At 37.3% G+C, this 27,674-nt stretch overlaps 1 protein-coding gene across 1 annotated transcript; it reads right to left on the bottom strand.

Annotated features, from left to right (window-relative positions):
• Positions 1-163: 163 nt before the first annotated feature.
• GTF2E1 (general transcription factor IIE subunit 1) lies at positions 164-27,674 on the bottom strand. The gene is made up of 4 exons (XM_069472685.1): positions 27,209-27,674; positions 11,601-11,802; positions 5,072-5,313; positions 164-820 (listed from the first exon to the last, which is right to left on the bottom strand). Exons 1-4 carry the CDS (start codon positions 27,654-27,656, stop codon positions 393-395), a joined length of 1,320 nt encoding a protein of 439 aa, XP_069328786.1. The 5' UTR covers positions 27,657-27,674; the 3' UTR covers positions 164-392.

Genomic DNA, 27,674 nt, shown 5'->3' with positions numbered 1-27,674 from the left:
TTAGAGCAGATAAAAAAGGATATGATCAGTGAATTATTGTAACCTATCGTAGTAGGCTTCTGCAGGCAGAGAGGAAGAATTTACACTATGGACTTCCCTCCCTCGTTTCAGAAGAGAGGGCAATGTCTTTAAAAAGAAAGGAAAAAATTAGATAAGGAAATACAGTAAAATATTAATACTGTAGTAATAGCAGGGAAGGAAATGCTTATAGCCAACCTACCTTGCTGGAAAGTTTCTGACATAAAAATTAAACTTTCTCTCCATTCTTTGCACAAAATTAACAGGTGCTTTACATCAAGAGGGACAGAAAACTACTTAAACACTTTGTTTCAAAGGTGGGGAATTTCTTTTTGAAATGAGCATTAGAGAAAGAAGGAAAAGGTAGGGATAGCTCACTCAAAGAGGTCCTCAAACATGCGTTGTCCCATTGCTATGTATGCTTCCTTTTCTTCTGGTGTCATCTGGGCCACCAGCTCTGGCCGTTGGCTCACTTCACTGTAGGAGAATGGACGGCCAGCCACCATGACAGTGGGGTCATCTGCTACTTCTTCAAACTCATCGTCATCCTCCTCGTCCTCTTCCCGATGATGTGTAGCCACAGCCGCTGGTCGGGGTGGAGAATCTTCATCTGACTCACTGGTCTCACTCTCTGAGTCACTGCCATTGGCGGTGGTCACAGGAGCGGCCGCCCCCACTGAAGCAGCTGCGGCAGAGGGAGTCTTCTTCTCGTGAATAAGCAGCGCTCGCATGACCTCCTCATTATCATCAGGCCCTGCACGGCCTTCCTCCCGCTCCTGAAAGGCATCCATATCTATGCCACCTGGGGAGTAAAACGCAGAAAGTCAGGATCCTTAAATATAAACGGCATTCCTTTATAACTAATAAAATAGGATTTTAATATATTTAGATATTTAATAATCTAATAAAATAACATAGACTTCACTAATTCCATTTCTTGAGCTGCTGTCCATAAGATATTCAAATGTTTCTTAAAACTGGAGCTTAAATAGCATAATGGTTAAATACATGGGTTTAAGAGTAATACATCATGGATTTGAATTCTGGTTCTTCTATATGCAAGCTGTACCACCATGGGCAAGTTATCTCTAAACTTCAATACCTTTTTCTGTAAAATGGGGTTATAAAAGCATCTATATTCTAAGGCTTTGGATAAGAACATATGAAATAATGTCTATAAAGGACCAAGTACAGCGGCTGGCATAATAGCAAATCAAAACATGGCTTGCTCAGAGTAAAACCTGAGCAAAACCCAGAGTAAAACCTCATCTTGCTCAGAGTAAAACCCAAAGGCTTTACAGTGGTCTATAAGGTCCTACACATCATCTGGAACCCTTCCTGACCACCTACCTCTTACTTCTTCTTGCTCATTCTGCTCCAGCCACAGTGGCTTCTGTGGACTCCTACTTCACAGCCTTTATATGGTCTTTTCCCTCTGACTGGAATATTTTTCCTCTAGGTATCCACACAGCTCTGGCCATTGGCCAGTATCTTTTCTTAGGAGTTCTGCACTTTCCAAAATGTCCAGGGTTATAGCTAATCCATTCTAATGTGCTAGTGTCTTCTACCTCTCATGTCTTTACTCAAATGTTGCCTTCTTTTAATTCACCGCATCCCTACATTTCCAATGGCTCTATTTTTTCCCCATAGCACTTAATTTCTAACATAATAAATAACTTATGTCTATTGTCTTTGTAACCCCCTTTCCGAGGATGTAGGTTCTACCACAACATATATTTATCTTTTTTATTTACTGATATTATCCCATGTACCTAGAGAGTACCTGCCACTAAATATTTGATGACTGAGTGAATAAATGGCAGTTTTATTTTCCTAAAGCAAACTAAGCATACTTTGAACTCTTTATAAAAAAGGAATCTAAATTTAGGAGTAAAATTTCTCTCACCTCACCACATACCTATCATTTTGCGTACACATCTTCTGTGATATATTGCAGATAAAATACTTAAGAAAAACAGCTGTATTCTGCATTCTGATACTACTACTAAACACACTGCCATTTAAAATATATAAAAGGATTAAAAGTGTTGTTTGAAACCTGACTCCTGGCTTTAAACCCTAACACTTATTAGCTGTGTGACTGTGGCCAAGTTACTTCATCTCTCTCTGCTTTAATTTTCTCAAGTACAGAAAGGGAAAAAAAATAATAGTATTTACATCACTGGATTACCTGTGGGGATTAGGTGAATTTCTGCGAAGTGCTTAGATTAGTGTTACCTATCACCAAGAGAAGGCTCAAAAATGGTCGATTCTGACCATGGATGAAGTGACAGCATCTTCTCATTAGCACATTAGAATGGATTAGCTCTAATCTTGGACATTTTGGAAAGTACAGAACTCCTAGAAGAGATACTGGGCAGATAAGAGAAAGGGAAACAGGAATTGACAAGTTAAAGTCAAAAAGGCTTTTGATAACATGGATGTCAAAATGAGAGTTAAAAATCAAACTTAACTCCTTCAAAACATTGCCAAAGGCTGAACTTCCTCCCTAGAGCTCGTACTGCCAAGGCAATATTTCAACAATAACAAAAAAGGAAAGGAATGCATGCAAGTGTCTAAGGCAAAAATTGTTTATAAAAGAATGCTCCAAATAGGTTAATACTACCAATATAGTATTTTCAGTAATGTTTAAAGTAAATATAATATTAGGGGAAAAGTAAACTAGTTTCATAAACTAAATTAAGTTACATCTAACAGATTTCTTATAGAACAAAGGAATTGTTTTGTTATGGATGAAGACAGAAAACAAAAAACAAAGATAAATGAGCAAATCTCTGGATGGTAAAGTAGAAATAGTAATTCTAGGAAGAGTCTTATTCAATAGAGTTATAAATTACAAAGATTTATACTATGAAACTATCGAGTTCACTGAATATGCTAAGCAATTCTGAGTGCTTAAAGGCCAAGCTGCAGCAAAAAATATAGGAAGAGCTGAAAGATGTATAAATGGGCAGAAAGGTAGTAGATCTATTTCTACACTGGCAAGTGCAAGAAAATCTACCTACAGAAAAATATTTTAAAATATACTGAAAGACATTGATTCAACCTATTGGATTCAAGGCAGGAGAGGGTCCTAACAAGTACCTGCACATGTTTCTAAAGTTGTAGGTCTTAATATGCTTCAAAATCAAAGCAACAAGCAAAATGTCCGGTAAAAACCAGAAGATACTGGAAATAAAACTCAAAGCATTAATGATAAACCCACGCATGAACCACATGTATTGTTCTGGTTGCTGGTCCCAATGTATATTACAATTGGAAATGGTCCAGAGAAAGAATTAAAATCAACAAAAACTGTAGGTGGAGGTGGTGGTGGGAAAGAGGACTATTTATAAGGAATGCAGATTCAAAAGGAATTAGAACTTTCAGTACATTTATGAGGATATGATTGAACTCTACAAATTGCTAAAAGATATCAACATGATGAAGTTTGAGGAAAATTAAGTATAGGACAAATAAGACTCATTTCATAGTTTCACGGATAAAGTCTATTCTACTATCATGAAACTTTTTACAAAGACAAACTTAGACATGACAACATACTATCCTATTTTATGTAAAAAGAAATATTCACAAAACTTAATTGAGTAGACTAGATGACTTCTTTAAGACCCATATGATTCATATTCTACCAGTCTAGGAATTGTAAACATAGAATGTTGGTTAATAAGTTTTATTTTATTGAATTTTGTTTCTAAGTTCAAAGAAAAGAGTTTGGTTGCCTCAAAAACAGGCAAAAAGCCAAGCTGGGGAAAATGAATCTATTAAATAATTGTACAGCCTAACCAGTATATAATCTAAAACAACTTGAATCAAAATAACTAAACATAGCAAGCTAATCAGAGGAGGAAAGAGAGTAAAGTACTGTTGCTAAGGAAAACTTTTTTCTTATTGGAATTTAAAAATCTAAGGGAATCACAGTAGAGGTATTACCTGCTTTTAACATCACTACCCAACTCCACAGTACTTTTACAATTTCTAGTATAAATGCGGAATGCTAATTATGAAGGAAAAAGAAGTTAGGAGACAGCTCAAAAAACAAGTGGTTTTCAGTTACTGATGATTCTTCAGCATTAAAGAACCATTAGCATTAAATGCTAATTCTATAGCATTAAAGTTACTGATGATTCTTTAGTAACTCAGGTGATAAGTTAGCAATGATATATAAACGTGAGAATAGCAGCATGTATATTCACATGCTGATAATATCTAACCAGAGGTACAGACTCCTATTCTCCTCTGCTTTCCAGTTTGAGTCATCTTTGTTCAGTCTCAGCCTCCCATTTTCTACATACTCCTAAATCATCACCACCCAAAATCTTGAATCCAGTAACTTAGACTAAAACTTAAATCTTCTTGGACTGTGAGAATGCTCAATCCTGTACACATGTGGTACATCTTTGAATATATTTCAGGCAGCACAAACTCCTTGATGTTCATGAGGAGACACCTTAAAAAGTTTGGAGTATAGTTTTGCCTCCCAGTTTAGAAAAATAAAATGCATATAAATTAGGGCAATAAAAGATTGCCAAAGAGGTAAATATGGCCACCTTGAACACAATAGCACATTTCCAAGAAATTAAGAAGAAGAGATGGCAATTTTTCAAATCTAAAAATAGAGATTCAGGCTGGGCACAGTGGCTCACGCTTGTAATCCTAGCAATCTGGGAGGCTGAGGAAGGAGGATCGTCTGAGCTCAGGAGTTTTAGGTTGCAGTGAGCTATGATAAGGCCACTGCACTCTAGCCGGGGTGACAGAGTGAGACTGTCTCAAAAAAATAAAGAATATAAGATAAAAACAGAGATTTAAAAAGCTATTTGTTATTTCCACTAAGTTGAAGGACAGTACAAGTACACTGGTTGTTTTTTATACTTGTTGCTCAATCTCTTACTCCCCGACATAATGCAATTAATTATTTTTTTAAACAAGTACCGTGGATTATCAATAAAACTAAGAACTGGCCAGTTTCCCACTAAGCGGAGTTAAACTGAACCCAAGACATATCCATTTTACTGACTACTTCTACTCTTACCTTCTTTCATCTCTTCAGAACTATATGCCCCTTGGACAGTGCTCTCTCTCAACCAAATGGGTCTCTCTTTGGCAGATTTCCCCTCCAGTGAGGCTCGATGAAGATCTTCTTGGTCATCCATGTTAATGACAACATTCTGAGTGTATAAGTCCTCATAAGAGGGACCTTTGGTGGTCCATGCTTCCCGGTGGTGCCCACCTGCCAGGCCGGCAGCTCCAGCAGTAGGTGCTGCACGGTCCTTGCTATATAAAAAGATTAGAGGAGGATAGGAAAAAGGAAAATTAAAGTCTTGGTGTTAGAAAAGAAGGATAGCTGGGTGATTACTGAAGTACTATAAAAAAAAATGCTATCTAGCAATCATGCACACATGCTTTAATAATTCTAAGAAACCTCTTCTGTACTTCAGGGTGAAAGCTGCATGAGTTAGAAGAACACATCATATTTACATTTAAGTTCCTTAAGCACTGATCCTCTGGTACAGTGGTCCCCAATCTTTTTGGCACCAGGGACCAGTTTAATGGAAGACAATTTTTTCACAAACTGGTTGGAGGTAAGGGTGGAGCTCAGGCAGTGATGCCAGTGATGGGGAGTGGCTGTAAATACAGATGTAGCTTTGCTGCCTTGCCCACCACTCACCTCCTGCTGTGCGGCCGCCTCCCACGTTTCATGGAAGATAATTTTTCCGAAGGGGGTGGGAGGGTGCAAAGATCTGTGGCCCAGTCCACAGCTCAGGGGTTGGGGACCGCAGCTCTGGTGTATATAAATGACTGAGGTTTTATAGAGTAAGATGTTTCAATAAATCTACTTGCAGGGGAAGAATGATATGGTGACATAATCCACTTAGAAACACCAGGTCTGTCAAAAATCTCTCCCAGTAATACCATTCATGAGTATTTTGTTTAAAAAACAAAAAACAAAATAAAATAAATGCTGTATTATTAATAAAAATATTCTCTCAGCTCAACCCAGAATAATTCAAAGTGGTTCTGTATGCCTTTTCCTTTCATTTGCGTGCTGACCATGGAAATAGCTAGAGAATTAAGTTCTTCTCTTGCCACTCACCAAGTAAGGCATACTCTTCTGCACGGACTAGCCTCTTTTCTATCGAGTTGTGTCTTCCTGTCTCCACATCTATGCTGGCATCCTTACCTTGCACTATGATCTGTTTCTCAGACTATTTTGTTTCACTTTTTACTTCTACTACCCATGATCTTCTTTCCTTGTTAGCCTGTTTAGTCACTTATGTTCATGCCCCCATCTCTATGAGTCAGGCCAAATTTTCAGTCTTTCCGCTGTTCCGTTTTACCTGCTTGTTTCACTCTCAATCTGCTCCAAATTCTTTTCAATATGCCCGATTCTGTGTCTGAGCTCACGCCTTGTCTTGCTCTGCCTGCTACTGATGCTTTCTGCTTCAACTTCTATACATGACTCTCCCTCCCTCTCTGTTCAGACATCTGTGTTTTATTCATGAGATAAAACTATCTTCATGTTTCTTGAACTACCTGCTCACTCCATACCTTTTGCTGTGTTCCCTTCAGCATCCCCTGACTGACTCTCTTGGCCTCATGTTTCTCCTTTACTCCTCCATTTTTCTCTCAATCTTTTCCATGGATCCTGGACGGTCTCCTGTGTGGAGGAGCCCTATCTCATTCTGAATCTAACTAATGCATTGTCTTCTCTCCTCCCTAAGCCATTTACTATTTTGCCCTCACTTTAGCCTTACTTCATTCATCTCTGTTTACTCCGCTGCTCTTCACTTTTTTCTGGGCCCACTTCATATCTACCGGGGCTTTCTAGCTCATGTTTAATTGAGGTTTCTCTAATGTAAACCTCTGACTGTGTATGTGATTGGTCCATTACATCTCTCCCTAACAACGCTGTGTCTCTGACCATCCTCTGGAGGAAACGTTGGCTCATCCCATCCCTCCCCACCCTGCCTCTGGATATCTACAGGGCCACTGCTACTTTTGCAATAAAAAAAATACGCTCTTTCCAGTTGTCCAATCCACACTGATGCAGTCATTTAATCCATGCCTTCCAGCTACTGCCTCTGCATTCTTTTCATTATTCTAGCTCTGTTACCTAGGATTACTTTGTAAACCACTTTCCTATATCCCTTCCTTCCGATGCTTATTCTATCTGTTCCATGTGTCAATCACTTCTTTTGTCTCATTTGGTCTCCACTCTAAGTCGAAGCCTATGAGGGACGCATCTCTCTAAATATACTCAATCCATCTATTTGTCTTGCTATATTTTGAAGTCTTATGCTACAGTCACAAATAATTGGTTTCTCTCTACCTTCTGTTTCTTTCTGCATTCACCTGATGTCACTTTTTGCACCACTTCCTTTTTGTCTAATTTAACTGTATCTGTCCCTAGTCATTCTCTATCTTCTACCTGTTCCCATGTTGTTTTCTAAGGGGCTGTGTGGCTGCCTTCACTGCAATCTGACTCTGCTTACTTTGTGTGTGTTGGCTTTTTGAATCCTGGTGTCCCTCAGCATTTACTTTTTTCTCTTATCTCTTGGCCTTTTCTGGTTTTGTATGTTTCTGTGCTTACTCTACATTCTGAGCCTCTCCTCCCTCACCCATTTGTCTCCCTTACTCCTTTAAATGCCCCTTCTATCCTCAGCCAACATCCGTATCTTGCTGTGCTGAGCCTGCTCTACATACCTATCTGCCCCAAAATGTGTCTCCCTGAGTTAGGTAACGACACCTGGGAGACACAGAAAAGGCAATTTCTCTAGCTCTGATCTGGCCAACTACATCCTTACCTGTCTTTCCTTCATCCAGTCTCATAAGTGACTCACTCACTCTTTCTGAGGCTATTCTGTTTCTCTCTATATATAATCCTGAACACAGAGTTTTCCTCTATTCTCTATCTTTAGCATTAACTCTGAAGACTGTCTCATGAAGATCTAAAGTACTTTGAGTAGAGAAAAATAAGAAAACTAGAGAGAAAGAACAAGACAATTAAAATTAACATAAGACTACTTTTTAAAAGTCTTTTGTTTTTAGTATTCTATTAGAGAAATTCAAGATGGGTTTTATTCCAGTTTAAGATAGGAGACAGTTGATCACAAATCAAACAAATTTTAAAATTTGGAACTATTTTTTTTGGGGGGGGGGAACAAGTTTTAAAACATTGTATTTTTAACCGCAGAGGGTTGACTCCACATATTTTTATTTCTACCTTCAAGACAGATACAGACAAATCTAAATCACTAGCCAATGTGACACTAAAGAAAATCCACATGAGATATCTAGATTCGCTTCTTCTGATATTTTAATGTCTTCTACAGAGAGAATGCACAGATTTTAATCGAAGACGACAAAAATGGTAATTCATGTTTGAATCTTTTTATTTATGAAATTTTAGAACTTTTAAAAGGCATAAATCTTACTCAGAGGTGCGAGAGGAATATTATTTCAAAACCACATTTTTTAAAGATCTTTAAGGTGAGTGTTAAGAGACAATGGAAAAGGGTAGGTTACGGGCAAGAAATTCCATTTCTGAAAAACAGATGAAAGGGATGGCCTTGCAAAAATAACAGGAAAATATCTACTCCCACAATTTCCAAAGATCAATCTTAAGAGTTCTCTCACTAACAGGCACCCTGCAGGAGTTCTGTTTTGTGCAACTTCTGAAATGAGCTGAATAGACAGAAAAGAGATGTAAATCTCCCTTTCAAAATTGTTTTTCTTAGAATCTGCTTTTACAGAATTCCTGAATAAACAGCAGGAGAACAAGCTACAGTTTCAACCATATCTTGAGGGCAGAGTCACATCTCCTGCTATAATCCCAATAATCCTGTCTCCAAGGAAAGGCAGGGAAGCCAACTCTTGGACTTTGATATCCTGCCACTTTTGTTATCAACTGACAGCCATCACTATTTTTTTTTTCCTTCATCCCCCTTAAAAATCACCAAGTGGCCTCAGTGCTGCCACCCCCTTCTCTTTCTTTGGGATGCCATGCCGTCTCCCTGCTCTCCCCTCCTTCCCCTCTCTCCTCTAAGATGATAAAATAAACTTTTTTACTTTTATATATCCTAACCTCTGCATGAGAAATCTTTCTCTCCCCATGCCATGAGCACCTAGTGAGCTTTCCACCCTAACACAGGAAGACTTTATATATCACCAATGGACTGACTTGCTAAAAGACTAGCACTGGCCATCAACCCTTGGGTTAGGCACACTGACAGTTCTGCAGAGGTAGTCTGGTCCCTGATCTAGACACAAGCTGGAATTTAACTGATTATAGATCAGTAACCAAACTAACAATGATACCACTTAGTTAAAAAACAACAACAACGACAAAAAAAACCACCAAACTATCATCCCTGCACTCCCATACCACTCTCCCAGTGCTTCTTTTCTGTACTGAGGTAGGATGGACTATTAAATCCTTGGGGCAGGACTGGCTATTATAGAACTTTATGCTCCTATAGTACAGAAAGGCCAAATCAATGTCACTTGCAGGATGTTATATCTGGGCAGTGGAGCTTGTCAAATGCTTGATAATGCCATCTTAGGGTAACATTGTCTAACCTAGCTCCAGTGATTTTTCCTCTGACCACATGGAAACAACTGTACTTTGCTCTAGCCGGCAGCTCCAGGAACCCCACTCTGTCTTTCTTTCCTGCCTCCATTTACTCCCTTCATCCTTAGTGGCCAGGCTATTGGGTATATTTTTTCCTGATCAGTTTATTGATTCTACTTTCTGATTCTTCTTCATCCCTGGAGTCACCATCATTCCATAAGAAGAAGGTGACTTGATACAGCAAGCTGCTATAGGGCCTCTGATGTCACTACACCACTAAGACTTGTCTCAGGCAGAGTGAGGGATATCTAAATAAAGATCCTGGAATGGAAGCTGGACTGTGGTAGGTGGGGAACATTAGAGGCAGGATGTCTGTGGTGGTGGTGACCGAATGCTACTGTAGTGGGGAAGCATCTTGATAAATAGGACAAATAACTATAGGTAGAAAAGGAAATACATGAATAATCAGATAGTATTATATTATGTAGAAAGCAACCAGAGAGTATGTTGAATCATACTTCAGCATGAAATAACCCATAAGCTTAGAGAATTATGTATTTTTATAAAATTAATTTCCCTTATAGGCTTCTGTGTTAGAGCCACAGAATAATTTAAGTGGACAGAAAAAGACATTAAAAAAAATAAATTCTTCATAGGATACCAAATGACCATTAACAAAAATGTAGCCTACCTGTGATATGGATGATATTAGTTCCCTACCAACTGTGGCTCCTCTCCTTCTTTGCTTATTGGTTTTATTCAAATACTGATGCCTATTTGCTCCAAAGAACTTTGGGACCTTCCCCAGCCCAAAGATGTAAATCTTTATTAGCCTAAGTGCTAATCGTGTGATCCCAATTCTTTTGCCAGATGCTGGTCTAGAAATAACCATATAAAGCAATTCTAGCCAGTCAGACTATGGGGGATAGATAGGATAAAGGAGGCCCTTTGTGAAAACTTTCTTCAGTCTCAAAATAGGACACAAGGAAGGGATGATCTCTTTCTGCATTTGGACATTTTCATCCACCTTAAGCTACCTCTCCTCATAGTCCCAAGAGGACAACCAACAGGCTGAGTTCAGCAGAGTATAAAGATGGAACAAATCTAGGTCCTTGAGGATATAATTAAGCTGTGAAATTAACCAATTCTGAACTGTACTATCTCAGGACTTACGGTCATGGAAGACAAATTTCCTTACTGTTCCATCTACTTACAGATTAGATTCTAGATCCAACTACAGTTGGATTTTTTATTATCCCAGGCAAAGGCAGCCTAACTGACACATGGTGCTAGATGAGAAAATTCATAACTTGGACAGACACAAAACTTTCTGTACAACTGGATTATTTTTGGGTAGAGTAGAAGAGCATTCTCTGACCCCAATTCTCATTTATGCTTTTCAAAAAAGAATATATAAACCACTTTTTATGGCATGGCAAAACTAAAGCTACCTCTGAAATTCAAACATTAGGGAACACAGATAAAATAAGGAGCCACTGTCAGACATTTTAACCCATAGGTAACATCTACTATACTTTCAAGGAATTTGCATTTAAAACTAGGAAAGGAAAGAAATTGTGCTTAAAATTCTTCACAAATAAAAAAAGAAAATGCTGAATTCCTTAAAGAACTTCAGCCTTCAGAAGTTGGCTCGGAAAATTCAAATATCCTCAAGAGGCACAACTAATTTAGGATTAGTTAACAATTGGCTGAGTCGCTGCAGGTCCAAGCAGAGTGAGTACCTGAAGTCAAACCTGAGTATTTAGAGATTACTGCCTAAGGCTCACACTGTTCTGCATTCAGAACAATCGAATTTCATCACAGGCACAAGTTAATAAGACAAGTATGGCAGAGCTTAGAATCTCTGTAACATTATAGTCTTTGGCCTCCTTGTAAATTACTTACCCACTTTTGCTCTCCAAAGTACAGTTAGTTAAAACAAGGGCAGGTTTAAAAGTGCTCTAAGGAAAAACACAGAGCCTACACTCACCTCTGTTTCAGGGCTGGGATTTCTGTGGGTTCTGGCTCAAGTATTTCATAGGCCAAGTTCACATCCTCTGTCTCCCGAAGCAATGCATAAATGGGCTCAATTTGTTCATTAAACCTTGCCAAAAGTGTGCGTGCATCTTTTTTGGGCATTGCTGATTCATCCTCCTCTACCTCTGTATGGCAAAAAGTACAGCGGAAAGTTCCTACGGAGAAAACAAAAGTCTCAGGTCAGGGAGGTGAAATATTTAAGATAAGCCTTTAGTAAACAATTTATACCTCCAGTCCTCCCCCAACATTTTATTATTAAAACTTCCAAATATACAGAACAGTTGAAAAAATTTTGTAGTCAACACCTATGTACCTACCATCTAGATTCTATAATTAACATTTTGCTATATTTGATTCATCACATATCCATCCCTCTATCCATCTATCATTTTTGATAGATTCCAAATTAATTTCATCCCTAACTTCAGCACAGCAGTTTTTAATCACATTTCTAGTATATATTTATTTTAACTTAAAGGCAAATTCTTTACAGCTTACCACTGCAATTTATACCCTTTCTCAAGGGCTTTCTTTCACACATTACATTTGGGCCTACATAACAGGGAAAGCCAAATAAATACCTAAAACCGAAAGTTTCTGATCCTCCTGTACATTGTCACAAGGCAATTTCCTTACTTACTCCCATTTATATCTAAAAAAATTTAATGAATCCATTTCCAAAATTAAAGTTCAAGAAGACTTTATTTTTCTTATTTCTATAGTATCTCCCTCACATCCAACTTGTAACTAAACTGTAGTAATTCCTTTGAAATGTCTCAGATTTTTCGCATCTACTGTCATTTTACTAATCTAGGACACCATTATTAGACTGAAAGGGCTTCCTAAATCTGGTCTTTGAACCTCTAGGTTCTCCCTCTCCAAGTTTCCTATGCCACCACTTTTCTCATCTCATCCTCCAACTCTAAAGTCCATGTGGTAGCTGAATTTCTAACGCCCATAGCATAAAATCTAAATTTTTTCATCCTAGCATTTTTTTTTTTCTTTTCTTTTTTTTTTTTCTGGAGACAGAGTCTCACTCTGTTGCCTGGGCTGGAGTGCCGTGGCATCAGCCTAGCTCACAGCAACCTCAAACTCCTGGGCTTAAGCAATCCTTCTGCCTCAGCCTCCCGAGTAGCTGGGACTACAGTCATGCACCACCATGCCCGGCTAATTTTTTCTATATCTATTTTAGCTGTCCAGATAATTTCTTTCTATTTTTAGTAGAGACGGGGTCTCGCTCTTGCTCAGGCTGGTCTCAAACCCCTGAACTCAAACAATCCACCCGCCTCGGCCTCCCAAGTGCTAGGATTACAGGCGTGAGCCACCACGCCCGGCCCATCCTAACATTTAAGACCCTGCATAATTTGGCTCCAAAACGTCATAATCCAAAGTCCTTTACCTGTCAAGGTAACACAAACATTTGAGAGACTATGTACTAAACATTAAATATTTACTTTGTTTGTATAGTGCTTTCACTTTCTAAAATGCTTTCACATACACTTTTTGATACTTATAACAATCCTGTAAAGTGTTGTCAGAACTGAGGTTCTAAAGAGTTTTGTGATTTGTCCAAAGTCACATAGCTAATGAAAGAAAAGTAATAGCACCTATTTTATATTGAGTGCTTACTAAGTGCCAGGTATCACCAACCCTCTGAAGCTATTAACTATTTAAATCTGTAAAATACAAAGGTTCTAAAGGGTTAAATAACTTGCTCAAGGTCAGACAACTATTAGCAGAGGGAAGGGGACAGGATTCAAATCAATCCAAACTATTATGCTAAAACTCACCCACTTAAACATTACTTAACAGTCTTACACCAAGAGTCGCACTTGGATTTCTAGTTCGGTTCTTATTCCCAATGGCAGGGGTAAGCATCCTTCCTTTCTGACCCAATTTACTTGAGGGATTAAAAGAGATCATTAAGTAAATACTAAGTACGTAGTGCCTGGCACCTATTAAGTACTCAGACATTATAGCTTTAAAAGGCCCAGTATGTGCAGTATGTGATCAATACATAACCCCACCACCAGCCTTTCCTCACTGGATAAAGAATAAACAACCTAGGCCTCTCTGTTTCAATGTAACACTAGATCCAACTGATACATTCCTAGTAGAGTAAGTTTCTTTACTGCCCCTTCAGAAATAGCCAATGGCATGTAAATTCTTTGTTCAAATACCTGTCTAAAATACATTTTCCTGCTGTCCAAATGCTACTTAATCTGAGAGAGAGAGAGAGAGAGAGAGAGAGAGGCAGCCCCCCACAGCTAGGAGGTAGCCCAGCACTCATAGCTAGGCAGTGGCATTTTCTGTGAAACAGAGTCTAACAGATCACCAACATCAGGTAAGGTCCTCTGTGACCATGATGGAAGTGAGGCAAAACAGAGCCACTGTGGAATCACCTCTGACAACAGACAAAAGCAAGAACTCTATACAAACCACAAAAAAGCCCAGCTAGCACAAGTGACTACTGCTTCTTTATCAATTTGTTTTAGCCTGGCCCTGTTCTTCTCACCTCTTAGATAAGATTTATTAAGGCAGCCAGTTAAGAATTATCCCCACTTCTTCATAGCACCCAATCCAGAGCAAACATTCACCACTTCCCTGATTCCTCTCCAAGATTACCCAACAAAAGCCCAAATTCTCTAGGTTTGTCCAGCACTGTCTTACTGATATTCCATGGTTCCTCATGGCATGTAGCTTCCCTTGCTGCAGCAATTATCAATAAACCTACCTTTGTTTACAGTAGGTGTGTACCTGATGGTCTTTGACTAATGGACATCAACATAAAGATTCTAGCATAACCAACCAGACAAGAACACCATTTACCAAAATAAAGAAAGAACAAGTTCATTTTTCTTTGTAGGTAGAAGATATTAAATTGCTTTAAAGATCAAAATGGATATATTAAAAACCAACTTATTACAGCTTAGAGCTCAAGAGAGGGGTTTAGACTAGAAATTTTGATGTGAGAATCAACAACATATAGGTGCCAACTGAAGCCATAAAGTAAACCAGAGTATCTAAAGAGATTAAGTAGAGTGAGAAGAATAGGCACTCAAGGTATAAATCCAAAGAAAGCAGATTCCTTGAGAAACAGAAATGGTACAACCAGCAGGACAGGACAATGTTTCAAGGAAATGGTAGTGCTAATATTTCAAGGTCAACAAGAACTGAAAATCAGCTTTTATATTTGGTAGTAACAAAGGGTAAGTAGTGACCTTGGCTAGAGAGGTTTTAGATGGTATACTACTATCTTAGATTATTCCCTAACTGTTACAAACTGTCTCAGCATCTTCAACAAACATAAATAATATAATCCATGCAGGAGTTAAAAAATCCACCACATAAAATAGGGTCTAATGCAGCTCTCAAATATCTGCTAAATTAGAAAAACACACTGATGTGGAATTAAAGTTGTCTGTTAAAAGATAGGTACTTGCAGAGACTGTCAATGAGAACTGAGAATACTTTAGAAGTTACTTAGTTCAGTAATTTTCAAATGTTTTTTAAATGAAGGTAAATCATTCCTCAAGTGAAAAAGTGCTTTATATAGAAACATAAAAGCAAGCGCTCTGGTAGAAAAGGTCAGTACTCTAACCCTCTCACTAGATGCCTTCAAAGCATCACAAGCAGCCCTCTCAATGTTTCCCAGCAGGCACACTTTGACACAGAGCCTTGGCACTGCTGTTCCCTCTGCCCAGAACACTTTCCCTCCAGACAGTCAACTTACTTCAGGTCTTTACTAAAAGTCACCTCAGTAAGGCCTTCCTTTGTTTATTAGTTTATCATTAAAAATTCATGTTACATCCAAATTCTTAAAAAATATCCTCCCAAATCATCCATTTCTTCTTTAAAGACAATACACATACTGCTTCACTTGACTAGTAAAAAGCAAAAATATATATATATATTCCAAATTTCAGCTTTAATAAACAAATCAACATGCTTGTCAGGGTGGGCAATCTCATAATGACAGTCCTTTAACTTAAGTAAATTTATTTTCATGAAAAAGAATAGGGAGAAAATAAACATAATATATAGTCATAAGGAACTTGAATTCTAGTCTCATGCAGATTTAACAAGAGCTACTTACTGAAGCACCCATTTTGCAGGTCTGAAAAGAGCAGCTTTTAAATTACTTTTAAGAACCAAAGAGTTTGAGATTTTACCCTATTTGCAAGCTAACAAGGTATTCTGCCACCATGAATACTGGCAGAAGACATGAGACTCCTAGGTCAGAAACAAAGACTTTTATTACTCATGGTAATAGCAGTAGCCAGTGTCAGTATTTGAGCCAGTTCTCTGAGCCCCAGTTCCCATGGGGGTGACACAAGAGGGCCAGGTGACAACTCTTCATGCAATGGGCTATGTTAGAGGAAAGAAAGCCTGAGCTTAAAAGGAATTCAGATCTTTTATAATGGGCATAAGCATACCTATCCTTTGCTCTGGGTGGTAACATATCGGACTTTAGTAAACAGGCTCTAGAGGGATACACTATATTTATTATACTGGACAGTAAGCAAATCTGCTCTTTGCTCTCAAGAGAAATAATATGTCTATCTTTTAAGGCTGCTTGCTATATAAACATCCTTGAAAAACACAGTCCAGAAAAAAGGCAGTCAGCCTGCTTACAAGACATGCATAACATGTGAGAGACCCATGGAGAATAGTCTCCCAATAATTACCATGTCTGGCAAACATTACAAAAGGAAAAGTTAGCCTTACATCTCTGAGTCCTACGTTTATCACAAAAACACAAGTTGTAAACGAGAAGCAGCCTGTCAAAAGCCAAATGTAGAATTTATTTTTCTTCTTGGACTCTAAAAAGTCCAAGGAAAAAAAAGAAACTTGACATTTTATAGAAAATTATTTAAGACTAGTTTAATATACCAGCAATATTTTTATGAAATTCACTATGCATTATAAAAATGCAAATCAGTTTTCCCAAAATTGGATGAAGCAGTGAGCTAGGGGCAGAAGGACATGGAAACGCAGCATATACTATGTACTAGCACGGCACCATGCTACTGCGGGAGTGGTGGTAGAATACACACAGACACAGAACCCATCACCAAGAAGCTTCAAGTTTAGTGGAGAAGAAAAGTATCTGGAGATAAACATGATCAGGAACCAGTGCAAAAAATAAAGTGCATAAATGTGTTGGGGTTCAAAGAAGGAATGTGACTTAAAGCTGAGGGCACTAGGGAAGGCTTATGGAGAAGGTATATCTTTTTGAGGTAGAATTTAGAAGATAAAATGTTGTTACAGAGATCAAAAAAAGGTGGAAGGGAACAGGACATTCTAATCATCATGAGAAGTAGGTGGTTGAAAAATGATGCTAAACTGCAATTTCAGTCTGGTAGGAATAGAGTTATCAAAAAGAATAGTAAAAAAGCAGAATTATTAATAACAAAACTGGAATGACCACAAGCAGATCTTGAGATAAGCTTCATTTTGACTTTACTCTTTAGTAACAGGAAAGCCATTGAAAGGTTTTGGAAAAGATCATGAGGTCATCAAAACTAATATTCACAAATATTGATCTGCCTTAGTGGCTTGAGATGGCCTTCTAATAAGGCAATTCTTAACTGAGTGAGTGCATAAAAATCACTGGTGGAATTTATACTCAAGTCCTGCCCTAGAGATGCTGATTCAATAGGTCTGGAGTGGGTCCCAGGGATGTGAATTTTAAAAGTTCCCCAAGGAATGATGCTTACTCCTTGTGGAGAGCTCCTGTTAAGTAAACAATATGATAAATATCCCAACTCTTGTACCTGGACCACTGTAAACTAAGCAGTGTGCACAGAATATACTATTCAAGAATGAGAGAAGAAACTGGAACTGAAACTCAGAGCTGTGCACCATCTTTCCCTTCCCGTATTTAACACCAAGAAAGCAAAAACCAGAAACAGTGACTCTAAGCCACACAAGGAAGAACAAGCAAGCTAGATCTGAGAATGTGGTAGCTGAAAGAAAAGACTACAAAGATTCTTTAGGCAAAGCTTGACGGAGATCAATGACAGCACATTTGTTTGATCACCTATACTCAGAAACCACAAAAGAACTAGGAAAGCTACTTTACAAATAGTCCTATGTATTCATCAGAAGCAAGTCTGTGCAATAATACTACCCAAATCTGACATATGAGGGAATAAAGACTCAGACATTAAGTTTGCCAGGTCATAACTTGAACACAAAAATCATTAAACCTGGATTCAAATATAAATCTGTTTAACTCAAAAGACTAAATTCACTGTACCATCCAGCATTACACATCCCTTTCCTAACCTCCCATGATACCTGCCAGCTACAACTTAGCAAATTTTCCCGTGTATATACCTAAGCTCTATATTTTTTTCTAATACGGAACAGAAGGAAAAAGGATTTGTAACAAATTATTTATTTAACAAACATTAAGTACCTATCACATGCCTTGCATTTATGTAGCTGAGTCTTAACCTATCAGGTTTGCCAGAAGGATCAAAATATACCCAGTTGCAGATAACTAATAGGCAGTGAAAGTGGGGAGGTCTTTTACAAACAGATATTTCTAAACTATATTTTGGGGTCATCTATTCAGTAGTGTAGGAATGTCCCAATTCTATGATTCAGGACTCTTCTAATAAAGGTAAGTTATAACTCCAAATGAGAAGAAAAGAAATTGAGACCTAATCGTGGGAATGAGAAGAGTTCTAAATCATTTTAACTTTCTCCCAAAATAAGATAAGTAAGAACAAAAATGAATTGGGGGCAGGGAGGATGAGAAAGAACTAGGAACAAAAGAAAAAGAAAACAGTAAAATTCAACAAAATTCCAAACTTGACATTCCTTTGCTAAACACAGAAGAAGAAAATTTAAGGGGTGTGTATTATGCTGGCCACAGCCTTCAACTTAACTACTTCCAACACGTTATTCATTTTAACATGTTATTTGCTTTAATTATCCAAGTATTCGGGTAAGAAAACAATAAATAAATACAAATAAAACCAAAGTGAAGAAAACCTATTTATACTCCTTAGTTTGACAAGAAAGTGCTTTGGAAATTTATAATAGAGTAAAAGGACAGAGATGTAAGATGAGACTATGGGCAGAAGACATTATTAGTCAAATTCCCAATTAGTCATTACTTAGGATTATACTTTTTCCCTCTTTCCTCCAGTATATACAATGATTAGGCCATCAGCTAATGCCCACAATTCACTGTCAAAGATTTGTCAAAGGTATCAGTTGCAACTGGAATATTATTCAGCCATTCTTTCCACAAAGTAAAAAAAAAAAAAAAAATTAAAATAAGCCCAAATGCTTTGATATGGCACAGGGTGCTGCAGTGCTGAAGTGGGAGTCATGTTGCAGCCCATGTCCTCAAGGAGGGCCAAGGAAACGGAGGATCAAATGTCTGCTGCTGCAGAGCCCTTACCCCAGAACAGTGGGTTTGATGTCCCAAGGGCTTCTGACATTCAGCCTTCCTTAGTCTAGACAACCATCTTCTGAGCTGCTTTCCTGGCACTCACATTCTAGTGAGTAGTTGTCAATGCAAAAAAAAATAACATCACGTATTATAAGGAAAAAAAAAAAAAACAGGGCAGGGAAGGAGGATAAATAAAATAGAGGGTGAAGGGAAAGGTGTACCACTCTTATTATATAGGAAACTCAGGGAAGGCCTCTCTGATACAACAACATATAAGCAGAGACTTAAAGGAAGTAACCGAGCAAATCATGCAGATACTTGGGCAAGGGAAAACAGCATGCAAAAAAAGTATATGAAGGCATTTCTGGGGCGTGCAAGGCACAAATAAGATGGCTGCTGTGAACATGGGAGAGAGTGGCAAAAATAGTCTCCAAAATGGGGGGGGGGAGGTGTGGAGGGGAGTAAACAAATTATAATAAATATAAATATATTTAAATAAATTATAAATTCTGTTAAGGACTTTGATTTTTCTGAGTGAGGGGAGAACCCTTTGAGAGTTTTGAACAGAAGAGTGACACGACCTGATGTACTTTTTAGAAGGATCACTGGCTGCTATGACAAATAGTCTAAATAGGCAGCAAGAGTGAAAGCAAGAAGACTACCTAAGAGAGTAGTGCAAAATCTAAGAAAGAGATAATAGCTTGTATAACTTTTCTGGACAATCCTATGAAAAAACTTTGAATACAAGTTTTTTACTCCGCCTCACTCAAAGAGCTTCTCAGGGTGGGGGAAAAGGAGGAAAAAAAAAAAAAAACCCAAAAGACAATTCTGTAGTCAGGAACAGAACTCCTAGGATTTTAGTGAGATATACAAGAAACTACAAAACTTCAAGACAAACACTAACATGTGATTAATTTTACTGCACTGTAAAAATTCAACCACCATATATCTTAGTAAGCATATTTGGACATTGTTTCCCTTCCCACTGAATATTTTATGGATTATAAATATGTTGGGAAAGGGAGTGAATTGGGAAGCTTAGGAAAATAAGACTGCCTAACACTGTAAATATTATTCTCTATTTATGCCACAGTATGTTTCTGAAGAGGGCATAATAAGTACAGCATAGTTTTTACATGAACACTACTATAACCAGGGGGGTTCAATTCCTAACCAAGGCTTCTAAATTAACCAAAAGTGATTATCATCATCCTCTAAAAGCAATGATAAAACAACCCCAAGCTTCTCCATATTTTAAAATGTCAACCATGTTCCAAATCAGATAGTGGTATGAAATTAGAGTTGAGAGAAATCATATATAGTATAGAATAGACTGAACTTACCATTTTACACATGCTAAAAGGCCAAGAGTGATTGTAGGATTTGCCCAAGGTAATAGTTACCAACATGGTGCAAGATTGGAAGCCAGGGCTCTGGAATCCTAACATCCTGTCATTTTACTGTCTTATAGCCATTGCTTAACAGGAACAAAAACAAAAAAACTTCTGGAAATGACATGAACACTGAACATACTGATTTTGCAAAAGAAACTAATATAATAAGTGCTCTAAATAAAACCATAAAATTATGCAAAGTTGACCAAGCATTATTAACCATACACTATTTTTTTTTTTTATTTCAGCATATCATGGGGGTACAAATGTTTAGGTTATGTACATTGCCCTTGCCCCACCCGAGTCAGAGCTTCAAGTGTGTCCATCCCCCAAGCGGTGCACACTACACCCATTATGTGTACCATACACCTTGTTAGATTTCAAAAGGGCTTGGGGTGGACCAGGGGGTTGGGAATGCAAAATAAAAGGACTGGAAGGATAAGCACAAAACTTAATAGTTGTTAAGACAGAGAAAGGTGGTGAGAATGGAGACTGGGTTGAGTGGGAGAGCCATAGAGAGGAAAAACTAGGTTTGTCATTTTGGTCTACATCTCTACTATTTGACTCTTTAACAAGTTTATAGTCATATATTTATTACTTATGTGTTGTTTTTCCTAGAGACAGGGTCTCACTTTCATCCAGGCTGGAGTGCAGTGGCACCATCATACTCACTGCGGCCTCGAACTCCTGGGTTCAAGTGATCTTCCCTGCTTCAACCTTCCAAGTAGCTGGTCCTACAGGCATGTACCACCATGCTTGGCCAATTTTTTTTAATATATATATATATATATATATTTTTTTTTTTTTTTTTGTAGAGAATGGGTCTTGCTTTGTTGCCCTGGCTGGTCTAGAACTCATGGCCGCCCTGGCCTCCCAAAGTATTGCAGGCATGAGCCACCATACCCAGCCAATTTATGTATTTTTAGAAGGAAAACGAATGTTATTTTGACCTTCCAAAAATACTCAACTCCCTCTTATTCAATATGCAGAAGTTACGTAGTCATTGGTGGGCTATTCTTTGAAAGCATTAAGCCCTTTGTTACAACTTTTATAACTCTTACTGTTCAGGGGGATATATATTAAAATGTTGAATCAAATGATAAAATCTCAAAAAGTCAACTTTTATTCTAATTTCCAAATTTTATTTTCATAAAGCAAATTTCTTCAGTTTGCTTAGTCAAGGCAAAATGTATAGAAAAAGAAATTGCTACTATCAAAGAGAAACACACATGACAGGAACATAGTTACATATTTCATATAATTATTTTACCTACAAAAAGGAATTTGAAAAATCATCCTTTAATTCATTGCAGAACATATAAAACTGCAAAATACTCATTCATTTGCATGCAAAAGGGAAAAAAACAAATGCAGGTTTAATGTTTTTTGAAATCCAGAAGACCTCAAATGTAGTAATGATTTACACATTGCTACCTCTCCCCCTAAAATTCAATTTATCAATGAAATTGGCTTCTGTCCTTCCTTAAATGGACACTTATCTAGATTTGGTCTAATCATACATCATTCCTGGATTCTGGAACTCATTATAAACAGGAAAAAAATGGGCGGTGGTGGCAAAAAAATGACAAATTGAAGTATGGTATTTAAATGAATACTAAAGCTTGCAATAAATTCTCTAAATTAGGCCTAAATCAAACTCATCTTAACATGCAGTAGGCAGGCAAAAAGTCTGTGGTTTTGATAAGACTATTTAAAAGACAATAACACAATATTGTATGCCAGCATCAAAACTAAAAAGCAACTCTTCACAAATAAGCAATTAGTTCTTATGTAATCAGTATCAAAATACAAAAGATTTTTTTTTTTTAAAAAGCTCTCAAATCGTCAAATTCAAAAGCAGCAAAATTTTTAAACTTTAAGGTTTGGGTGGGGGGAGAGGGAAGGATGGAAGGATGATGATACTTGTTCCTTACTATCTTTCCATAACTTGTTTATATATACATACACACACACACACACACACACATATTTTAACTTATTCTAATAATGGCTCCCTCTCCCCCTAAAAATTCCATACCTTTGAGCTTTCTGGTATAATTTTCTAATTAACTCATCCTGGGTAAGGTTCCTAAGATAAGTGAGGACTCAGCAACTGAGCAAAACAATCCTAAAAAGATTTTTGTGTTTGTGTTTTTAGCATTTCAGGAATTGAAAACACTATTTACAAGACATTTCCTGTCCTAAATAGTAAGAGATGAAAACAGGAAAAAGTAGCCTGCCCTATGAAGGCAAATATTATTAACAAGTCTTCAGAGGTTCACAAATAGAAGACCCCAATAGTTTTTAAATGTTAGGTTAAGGGAACAGAAAAGGAATTTCAATGGTAAGAAGGATCAGGAAACTGATCTGTCTAAACCAAAAAGCTTTACCTGTAGTCACCAGGCAAGAAGGACCTCATACGATTTAATCCCAAATTTTACATATGAATATCCCAAGTAGATATCAAATTTATTAATACTTAAATATTAAATAATCCAAGTGACTCAAAATTTAGCACTGGAAGAGGTCTATTCCCATTGTTGGCTACTTTTAAGAGTTATGTATCAGAGACTTATTTTTTAATTAATTATTAAAGACTTCTTTATGCTAATCCTAAAATCTATCTCTAAAGCCTTTTTCATGGAGCCACATAAAACAACCTGAAACTACATGAAAGGTATCATATTCTTCCCTTCTGTTCAATCTAAAACATCCTAACAATCTGCATACCCCTAGATTCCTCCAAATCCAAGAGTACAACACAGGCATATACGTGTGCATGAACATACACATGATTTGATGAGTCAAACTAGATAACCTCTAAATTCCTATTTCTCAGATTGTTATTAAATACACATAAGATTCCTTTTTTAAAACTTTAAATTATCTCTTATCTCAAAGTTTATTTAAAATGTGATTCCCAGGTCTCTAGGTGAATTCTGTAATAGGGGCTCCCAAATTATTTCTAATTCAAACACCTAACAATTTTACTCCACTCAGTAAACTACAGGGCCATATACACCTTTACAGAAGCTGTAAAACTATATTGTTTTGCCCAATAGCCTCACTGCTAAGAATTCTTCTTAAAGAAAAACTTAAACATGAATAAAATACTATCTATACACAAAAGGTATTCAAAGAATTTTATCTATTCCAGCAAAAATATAAATTAACATCAAAGTGCCCAAAAGTGGTGGAAAGAAAAATGGGGGAAAATTACACTTACTAAAACATATTTTGAACCCTAGATAAAAATAAGAGTGCTTGGTACATTAAGGAACCAAGAGATCACAAACTATTCTAGGCTACAATTGTAATTATAGGTAATATGTAAAAGGCTGGTGGTTTTGTGGGTGATTTTTTTCTCTTCAAATTTTTCTCTGGCATTATGGTTGCATAATTTTTAGCCTAAAAATGGAAACATAAAGCTATTTCCAAATCATCTAGCCTTAACATCTAAAAAGAGAATAAGATTCCCCTCCCCCCCGTGCAGAAGCATCTTGCTGAACTTAACTTAGAAGTGCCATTAATTAAATCGCCCATGGTTAAGATCGCTAAAATAGAAATACTGAGTCTATTTAAACGGTCAGAAAGCTTGCTAAATCTAAAACATGCATTTATAAAACACAAGATGCTATTTTGCTGATTCATTGAGGGATTTCAAGTCATGTTTTTTATTACATAAGACACCCCCTCCCCCCCACGTTTCAGAAACTTAAAACAGCTAGTTTTGCCTGATCAAGCTTCTGAAACCAGGGACTAGTGGGCAAAGGCTAGGCTATCCAATTTTAATGAAATAAAGTTATCTGTACATGCCAAGCATCAAATATTTGAAGAGAGTTCAACCCAGAAACATCAAAAGCAAATTCTGAATGGAAAGTACGGACAAAATTAACAATCTTTAGGAAAAGCAGAGCTGCGTACGGAAAAGCCATAAACTGAAATAGGAAGATCACAGGCTTGTGTGTGAAACAAGGATGGTAAAACAATCCTTGCTGGGTTCAGTTTCTAGATGGTCCTCAGGAACTCACCTAGCAGTCACTATCCTTTGTCCTGTGGCAGAGAGCTGCCCACACATACACTTCAGTTAAGAACTTATCAGGGAAACAGTAAAGTCTAGAAGGCTTCAAATCCAATTCCTGAATAATGTAAACCACAGTTCAATCTCAGAGCTGTCAAAAACAAGTAGAGACAGTAGCCCATCAGATATTCCCATCACTTGGTCAGAAATATGGTTAGAAATATCGTCAATCTCCTATAGCAACCAGGAAATTGGATAGGTTTTTTATAGGACTGGGCTTAGGAAAAAAACTGCAATCTACCAATATAGACAGAGCATAAATACTACAGTAGAAAAAGTTCCTTCCTTCCCCACTACACACACCAAATGTTTATTACTCATTTCTTCTTAATGGGAGATGGGGGACATGAGATGATGGAGGGATGAATACTGAGCAAAACAGCAAAGAATCAGAAAAACAAAGATATCGAAAGGGAATGTGTAGACGCAGGTAGGGTATCAGGTATTAATAGTAAAAAAAAACCCCAAAACACCAGAACTACCACCAACTGGGGCCTAATATCACCTAATCACATTTTCTCCTTAAAGGAAAGTCCAAATAACTGTCAAATTACAATCAAAAGGCAAGTATATTCTCAGAATGAGGGTCCCCAATGATTACAAACTTTCAATCATGATACCTCAGGCTTTACTATAGGGACATAACTACCAAGTTGAACGCTAGTGTTGGCTGATTGGGGCACCCTCCCAAGTGATATCAAGGTTAAGTGACTTATTCTTGCCCTCCTGTACTCCTTCTTTCCACCTTCATGCTGACCATAGCCCTCATACAGTCTTTGTTCAGACTGGCCACAATAAAACTGTTTCAGTTTTAGTATTCTTTTATAAAATATTTTCATGCCCTCTACCCTAACTCCCTGATTCAAATAACCCTGACTACACTGGGGTGTTTGGCCATCTCTTCCATGGGCACCTATTATTACAACTAGTTTCATTCAGACACTAACCCTAGGTGAAATTCAAAGTACATCATGGATCAATTTCCTAAACAGTGATATATAAGTAGTGAAATCATCTCCTTTTAGAAAGTTTTATGAAATTAAATAAGACTCAGATGATGAACAAATGTAGTAGAAACACATTAGATTACCCTCTCTGAAGGATAAGATAACACTTTCCACTGCAGTCTAGAGTAATGAAGACAGGACCACTGTATAACACCAACATCTGTAGAGAATTACAAAACCAAACCCAGAGCTCCTTTAAGAATCTGCTAGAGTGAATGGCAAAAATCACGAGACTTTGTCTATTTTGAAGAGCTCCAGATATATTCTACGGCCGTCTTCTATAGCACACTCAAGCAATTCTTATACCCAGATGGTTAAGATTCTTATAATCAAGATCTCTCCTAGTTAAGCCCTTTCAAGGTGAAATAGGTTCAGACAAATTAAACACTTAATGCAAACGTGAATCCTTTAAGTTTTCATCCAAAATCACTGCCTCACAGTAAAAAACAAAAAAAAGTCATAGGTTCTCTCTAGCTCTTTTTGTTGATATAGTAATCTTAATTGATATTGCTGTAATTTCCCATTTAAAAAAATTACTTAAAATGTACCATACATAACATTAAAAAATTAGAAAATAAAACATGTACAAAAATCGGTAATCTTATACAAATGTTTCATGTGTGAAAGCTTAAACTTCTCAAATATTTTTAAAAGGCAGATCTATGAGAAAGTAACCTATACTCTTAAATTTACCCATAACAAAAGGACAATCTAACTTAATAGCTTGATTCAATCTAACTTGAGTCCTTCTATAGATTTTTATCTCAAGAAAATAAGAAAATTGACCCACTGAGTAATTTAGCAAAACTATAGTCTCTCTTCCAGTTTATAAATAACAAGACAAAATAACGATACAACCCAAAACTTTAAAGTTTTCCATGTTAGACACTGTATTTTCAGAAAATATTTGTTTTCTACATTGTGTTAAAAAAAATCCTTAAAACTAAAGTTCTTAATTACATGAGGCAAATTATATAACTTGTCGACAATTCTCTTCCATTAATAATGTATAGGTAAGAGACACTAAATATATATCCACTTAATTTGGAAAGGGTTCCCCCTCTTATTTCATCTAGCTCTTATTTTGTAGGTCTCATCTGTTAACTTTTACCAGAGGCCTTCCCCAAATCCAGATTATATGCCCTTGTCACATACTACTAATGGCACTTTCTACTTCCACTAATGAAGCATTTAAATACACTGTATCGTAACTGTCTAGCAGTGGGCACAAGTTGGTGCTCCAGTATTTGTTCAGTGGAGAGGTCAAAAGTAAATTGTCAGAATAGCCTCAAAGTAGTAGAGAAGCCAACCCTTCAGATTAGGCTAAAACTACGGGGTGAGGGTGAGGCAGAGGCAGGACGGTCACGGATGAGAAAACCCCACGGATGAGTACGCTCCTTTGTGAAGGAGAAAGGCTTTGCAAAGGCTTCTCAAAGTAGTAAGACTCCCAACAGGACAGTAAGACTGACTGTATCCTGTGACTCACACCAATCCATTCACTTTTATAATGACATATACGATGGTTTAAAAATTAAATGAGTCAATTTAAGAAAAAGGGTACATATTTTATTTTACTTAAAAGAAAGATTCACATCAGTCATGGGTCACTTAAAGCAACATAAATAAATAAATAATAAATAAATAAATCACAAACTGGATAAATCTCACCTGTCATGGGGTCAAAGAGCTGATTAGCTTCTAAGTCTGTGAAAGTACTACTACAGACAGGACATTTGAAGGAAGCCCGGTTGGTGGAATCTCTCTCATCGGTCTCAATCCTTCTTCTCATGTGATCCAACTTATATTTTACCACATTAACAAGAGTACGATAATTGATAAAATAGTAGTTATGGCGAGTGGTTTTCCCATCTGCAGCAGTCTCTACCCTCATTCTACATTTGATAAACTTGTCTCCCTTTAAATTATTCAAAACTGATCGAAGTTGCTTCCGATCAAACTTGAGCAGCTCCAGCATATCCTCTTCTTTCACACAGGGGTTCCGGATCAAGATGTCCAAGGCCAAGGCATGCTCAATGCCATAAAATCCCCGGATCACATACTTGGCTAACCTCTTCAGTGCTGCGGGAACCTCGGTGAGGACATCTGGGTCTGCCATCTTTAGCAGCAAATTCCA

This window comes from Eulemur rufifrons, chromosome 7 (assembly GCF_041146395.1).
Source record: "Eulemur rufifrons isolate Redbay chromosome 7, OSU_ERuf_1, whole genome shotgun sequence".
Classification (NCBI taxonomy): Eukaryota; Metazoa; Chordata; class Mammalia; order Primates; family Lemuridae; genus Eulemur; species Eulemur rufifrons.
Note: the sequence above shows the minus strand (reverse complement) of the source record. Positions and strands in the feature narration are given on the sequence as shown.